The sequence below is a fragment of the Rhagoletis zephyria genome, unplaced genomic scaffold (assembly GCF_001687245.7).
Source record: "Rhagoletis zephyria isolate East Lansing unplaced genomic scaffold, Rhagoletis_zephyria_1.1 Rzeph_scaffold_01825, whole genome shotgun sequence".
In the NCBI taxonomy this organism is placed as follows: domain Eukaryota; kingdom Metazoa; phylum Arthropoda; class Insecta; order Diptera; family Tephritidae; genus Rhagoletis; species Rhagoletis zephyria.
The window spans coordinates 39,282-45,470 of NW_016158909.1; the positions used below are offsets into that span (position 1 = coordinate 39,282).

General features: G+C 36.4%; 1 protein-coding gene across 1 annotated transcript; it reads left to right on the top strand.

Moving 5' to 3' along the window:
• Window positions 1-316: 316 nt before the first annotated feature.
• LOC108365288 (uncharacterized) lies at window positions 317-1,304 on the top strand. The gene is made up of 3 exons (XM_017619279.1): window positions 317-422; window positions 888-1,021; window positions 1,104-1,304. Exons 1-3 carry the CDS (start codon window positions 317-319, stop codon window positions 1,251-1,253), a joined length of 390 nt encoding a protein of 129 aa, XP_017474768.1. The 3' UTR covers window positions 1,254-1,304.
• Window positions 1,305-6,189: the final 4,885 nt, after the last annotated feature.

Consider the following 6,189-nt stretch of genomic DNA (forward strand, 5'->3'; position numbering starts at 1 on the left):
TTTATTCTGCCTTCTGTGCTATTTTGGTTTTCTTTTTTTTTAATATTTTTTTTTTTAATTTTTTCATTGTCTGTCAAAATTCTACTTACCTAGCGATGGGCGCCCTAGCGCTGTAACTATTAAAGCGCTTGTCAAGGTCTAAACCGCATTCAATATTTTACGAACTTTCAACAGTACAACAACTCAACCAACGCTGCCGTCGTTGCATTGCTAGTGTGTGTGTGTGTACATGTACGGTTTATATATCCTGTCAATACTTCCATCTGCGCATTTTACCGAGGACAAATAATAAATAACTACAAGGAATAAAAACAAAATGGCCGCCAGCAAAAAAATTGTCTTCGCCATTCTGCTGTTCGTTGCTGTGTTGGGCGAGGTTTTGTGCCAGCAAGTTGTTGAGGATAATGCTTCGGATGTTGCTGGTTAGTTTGCATAGTGTTGTTGGTGGATCTATAGAAAAATTAAATTATAAGTGAAAGTATTTATGAAAAAGAACGAATTATTCTGCATGATATTTTGAAAAACTCAATGTGATGCGCAAGTTATTGATACGAAAAAAAAATATGCTAAAAGATACATTTGTTCGTTAAAACCAAAAAAGTTTCACAAATTTCACAATATTGACCATAAACAAAAAAAATTACTAATGCCGGGTTTCCACTGCCTATTAAATGATAAACTTTTTATTGACAAATTTGGGCATTAAAAATACCTGCGTCATTCATTTTATAAAAATTGTCTTAAGTGCGTTTAAAAAATGTATTTTTTAAATCACGCATTTCTTTTTGTCATTTTAATGCCAAGTGGAAATCCGGCATAATAAAATTTAAGAATACAATACAACTGCCATTTTATGCCACCGACTTTATTTCAATTCTAATTTACAGAAGGTCGCACATTCAGTCATCACTTCCTGAAGCGTTTGAGTTTTGCTGTCATTCCCGGCGCCTTTGTTGTGGGTGTGATCACCACACTGTTGGCTGCGCTCACCGTTGTTTCGATGAAGGGTCTGGGTGTCGGCGTGAGTATTAATCTAAAATTACCTATCAACCACATATTTACAATTACATACTCCACTTCTCTATACGATCGCCTCCTTTCAGGTGATACTGTTGATTTTAGCCATCGGTCAGATGCTTTCACGCGCCGTTCCGCAAGTACATGCGGCCACCTACACCGCACCAGCACCCGTGCCGGTAGTATATTCACACTCGCACACCCAACAACCCGTGTGGCTTGAGAAGGAATGGTAGAATGCGCCAAAAACATGCAGCGCACTGCTTGTACGCGCTGGAATGGAGATACGTGGACAAAGGACGTTGCTTACCTCAATGAAGAGCCCTAAAAACGAACGCTGAAAAGAGACCAAAAATACCATTAACTTTTAATTATTAGCATTTTAATTAATTTAGTTAGTTTAAGTATTTATTTAATTATTTATTTAATCATAAAGATTTTATAATATATCAAATTTGCATACTTGCAAAATGAATTTGTAAAACAAACAAAAGCAGAGATACGAAAAATAAAAGAAATGTAAAAAATGCGCTCATTGAAAAGTGAAATGATTTCAATTGCTCGTGTGCCTGTTTAGTATTCAGAACTGCCGCAAGCACTTCCTCGCTTTTTTTTTTTGGTACACTTCAAACATTCAAACCCCTAAACGTGACCATTCAAGTTTGCACGTTTTGATCGATGGCTCACCATGTAGAAAGAAGAAAGTGTTTAAAATGATTCGGAATGAGTCGATAACATTTGGGAAATGAGGTCGAATACTGTGTTTGGGAAACGATTTCTCGATTTCGATAAAATGTGGGAGTATGTCCGCTGGAAATTACTTTGATTTGCATGGATTAGAGTAACCACATTGGAGTGAAAATTTAATTGACTAAACATTTTGCTTAATTCTTGGTGAGAAATGTTGTAACTAATTTTGCAGTTTTATGGCGTAAATAAATTAGGAGAAATTGTAGAATATTCGCACATGGCAGATTTGTTTCTTTTGCCAGAAAATTTTTAAAGGAAATAGTAAACGTACAAGAAAATAAATCTTAGAAGGCTATGGGCCGATTTCTCAAGTAGGTTTTAATATTTATCTGCCCTTTAAAAAAAAAAAATCAAAACCAATAACTACTAACAAAAATTTTTTTTATCATATCTTAAAATTATTGTAACCAATAGAGTTAAATAAAACTATTCGTCGATTAAAATATGTAGTTAACTTTATACTGCGCATGTTTATTTTACGAGGAGGAAGCATCGAAAGCCTAACCCCGTCCGTGTGAGACTTTAAAGCAAACTAAACTCCCCACCGTCATTGTTTCATCGTCTGCGGTACTCGCCGTCGCCAACGCGTAAAGGCCCGTAAATCTTCCGCAAAATCTTTCTCTCAAAACCTCCAAGAGCTACACGAGGTTATCATTGTCCATGCTTCTGCGCCATATACCAGCGCGGGCATGATTAGTGAGTGTGATTTTCGTACGTCGAGAAAGGACTTCACTCCTGAATTGCCTACTCAGTCCAAAGAGATCTCTCTCACAGCAGGTATGAGAGTCGTTCGGCGAATCCCTTGGTCGTCTGTTTTGATAGCAGCTTTTCGACGTTCAACTTTCCTTGCATTGTTGGGGGCCCTTTTTTTGCTGCACCGAAGTAGTGTCGTGTATTGGCTGCATCAATATAGTGGTCTAAGTCGATGTTTGGCCCTCGGAGTGTACGTATGTACATCTAAAACACTGGAAGCATCGCAATATGCTCGATTTGTTTCCCCGTTTTTCCATCTAGAGACACCCATGTAGCTTGATGGATATTTTTATGCTAGAACCCAGTACTACATACTGCCAAGTTTCGGGCCGCGGTGAAGTCGATCAGCCTCAGCCCGCCGTTTCTATGTGGAGGCTGAATTTTCCAACACTAGCGCCAGAGATCCCAAAGATTTTAACGTGGCGGGACCCAAACCCAGCGCACGCGGGGTGTTACGCCTTCCCACTTTAGCTCGCTCCCAAACTAGTGTTCGGTCGCTACCCAGAGGATTCATCGAAATAACTATCCGGACGTAGTGAGCTGCGATTTGAACCGTAAGCACACGAATCACTTTTGGCCACTCCCAGGTGAATGGCTTTGCAGTACTGGGAAATGTACAAAACCTAGTGGTCAAAGGCGAATATCTCAACTAAACCCTGATATGTTTTTTAAATTCATAGATGTATAGTAAACCAAATAGCCGGACAAGACGTTATTCAAAATAAAAAATGTTAAAAAAATAAACTTTTCCGTATACTCTGTAGTATCCATATGCAATTTTTTAAGGTAAACTAACAATTTATAATTGTTGCTTTGCGGCGAAATATCTTCTCTTAAATTATATACATATGTATCTATAAATATGAAGACGTATTGAACATTTTGAGTATGCAGATTTTTTATGCCGATATATTCATTTATGCTAAATACATTACTTAATTTTGTTTTGTCACACCATGTAATAAATAAAAAATTAATTAAGGGCCGTTAACTTATCTATTTTTTTAAGTATAGTTAAATCATTAGTTATACTTAAAAATTACACAGAATTTTCTGTAGTAAAGTTTTACTAATGATTTAACTACAATTTAAAATAGATATTTTAGCAGTCTCCAATATGCTAATTTTATAATAGAAATTTTTGTGCGCTATGTGTTTTCTGCTACGCAACGCCTGGGTTCAAAGCCTGGTCAAAGCAATATCGCAAAAAAATATAGAAAAAAGGTTTTTTCTTAACAGCAGTCGTCCCTCGGCAGGCAATGGCAAAGCTCCGAGTGTTTTTTCTGTCATGAAAAATAGCTTCTCATTAAAATACAATCGCCGTTCGGAGTCGGCGTAAAACTGTAGGTCCCTCCGCTTTGTGTGACAACATCAAGGCGCACGCCATAAATCGGAGGAGAAGCTCGGCCAAACACTAACATATGTGTAAGCGCCAATCTATTATTATTATTATGTGTTTTCTGCCATCTGCTATAATATCTTAAGAAGTAAACGTCTTACATACAAAAATAAACGTCTTGGCTGTTCACCAAACCGGCCTATAGTTTTATCAATAATCTCAGATTGTTTATGTGATACGAAACTTACGATGTACGCTTAGAAGACACAAACCTAAAGACAAAGTAATAAAAACAATTGAAATTTATTTTTAGTTTACCTTTCAATCCATTTGCTCTCATTGTCGACTGCATCCAAGTTTTTACCCTTTTTAAATGGAAGTGGTTGGAAGTTCGAGAGAATAGCTTGTTACAGAACCGGATGACCCACATATGAACTTTTCAAATCAATTTACTAATTATTTTGTTAGCATTGAGTATATAATTGGTTATATATTTAGTATATATATAGGAAAAAACTTGAAAGTTATGGGGGCCAAAAATTATCGAGCAAGCATTTTCTGGTACTGTTTTTGAATATCTTCTGTTTCATATACGATTGTAGGCAAGTGTGAAAATTTTCGGAAACCGACAGCGATAAAGCCAAAAAGCTCCGTTGGAAAACTTTCACAGGAGAGTTTTGTAAATTCATTTATATGGTAGTTGCGCGCATTTAATTACTTTTCAATAACTTGAATATTTCTTAAAACTAAAATAATGCAAGTGAAATTATTACATATGATTTATATATAAATTTCGTATGACTGGCGACAATTTTGTCAACAACAATTTTAAACCCCGACAATGACAACTTGTCACTTTTTCAATGGAATTTCTCATGGAATTGAAGAGGTGGTAACAATTGTTTTTCTGCAACAAAACACCCACCAAACTGTCGGAATTGTCACTGACAACGTCGAAAATGCCTGTCGTTACAAAATCATCACTGTAACATTATGAAATAGGCCCCAGATGGCCTGGACGAAAAACCTCTTCGTGCATTATATATGTATACCTGTAGATTATACTATTTGATCGCATCTCTGAAATTTTTGTTAACGGAGTTAATCTATTTGGGAATTAAGGCATGCGTCTTTATCACCCTGAAAATATTCGCACCATTCAGCATATCGTTGATAATCTCTCTCTCTCTCTCTATACTCTCATCAAATCATTCTGGTATAGAATGAATATACATATATTTACATTTACTCGAAAGCTTTCATGCCAATGCACCAATCCAATTTCCATTCAGTGATCGAACGTCTATTGTCCGCCACAGCTTTACGGAGGATAACAGTAATTTTCATGCACTCGTACGAGTTTTTAAATTTACTCGCAAATAAGTATGTGCCACTTAAGACTACTTTTACGCAAAATAATAATCAGGTCGTTTTTTCCAATTGCTCATGGATATGTATTAAACTCCTGCGCAATTCCATTTAAAGGGCCTAACAAGACATCCGATAGCCGCGCAAATACTTTCCCTCCTTTACTCTCATCGTTCGGGTCAAGTGTGAGTAAGCATAAACCAGTTTCTGCAAGCGTACGTAAACTACCGATCAAGAGCAAGACGCGTAGAGTATTTACTTTGCCTTCCGCAACTACTGCGAGTAAGAGGTATTTGACAGTAGAGTACTCTACTGGTAGTACTTGAGTAATTTCGAAGAAAACATACATTTGTGGCAAGAATGATAGACGAATTTTCTGGATCGCGCATTTGTGGTATCTGAATAAAACTAAGGACAGGAATGTAGTGGAGCGATGAAGAGAGCGACGAGCAAAACGTCCTTTCAACTAAAATGCTGATATACATACCTAAGTACATATGTATGTATGTGCATAGATACGTATGTGCATAGACACATACATATGTGCATAGACACATACATATGTGCATAGATACGCATGTGCATAGATACATATATATGTAAGTGTCCGCATATAATTTTTCTCGTCACTTGTTATGTCGCTTCACTGCAGCAAAACCAAGTTGTGGGGAAAACCCTGACGATATGCGTACAATTGAAACCATGGGTTTGAAGATAGCGGAAATTGATGTGAAAATTTCAATTTCATATTAAATATATTTATGTATGCATGTATGTACATATGTACATATGTAAAAATGTAGTTTCGATTTAAAAAAATCGGATACAGTTTTTCTTTCGCCATTCATACACCTCTAATTTTAGTATTTATTAAAAAAACTCAATGAAATTCAAAAACTCTATCTTGCATTTGGTTTTACTCAATACCAATTTGAGCTGTCGCAGTGTTATCAAAAAAAAAG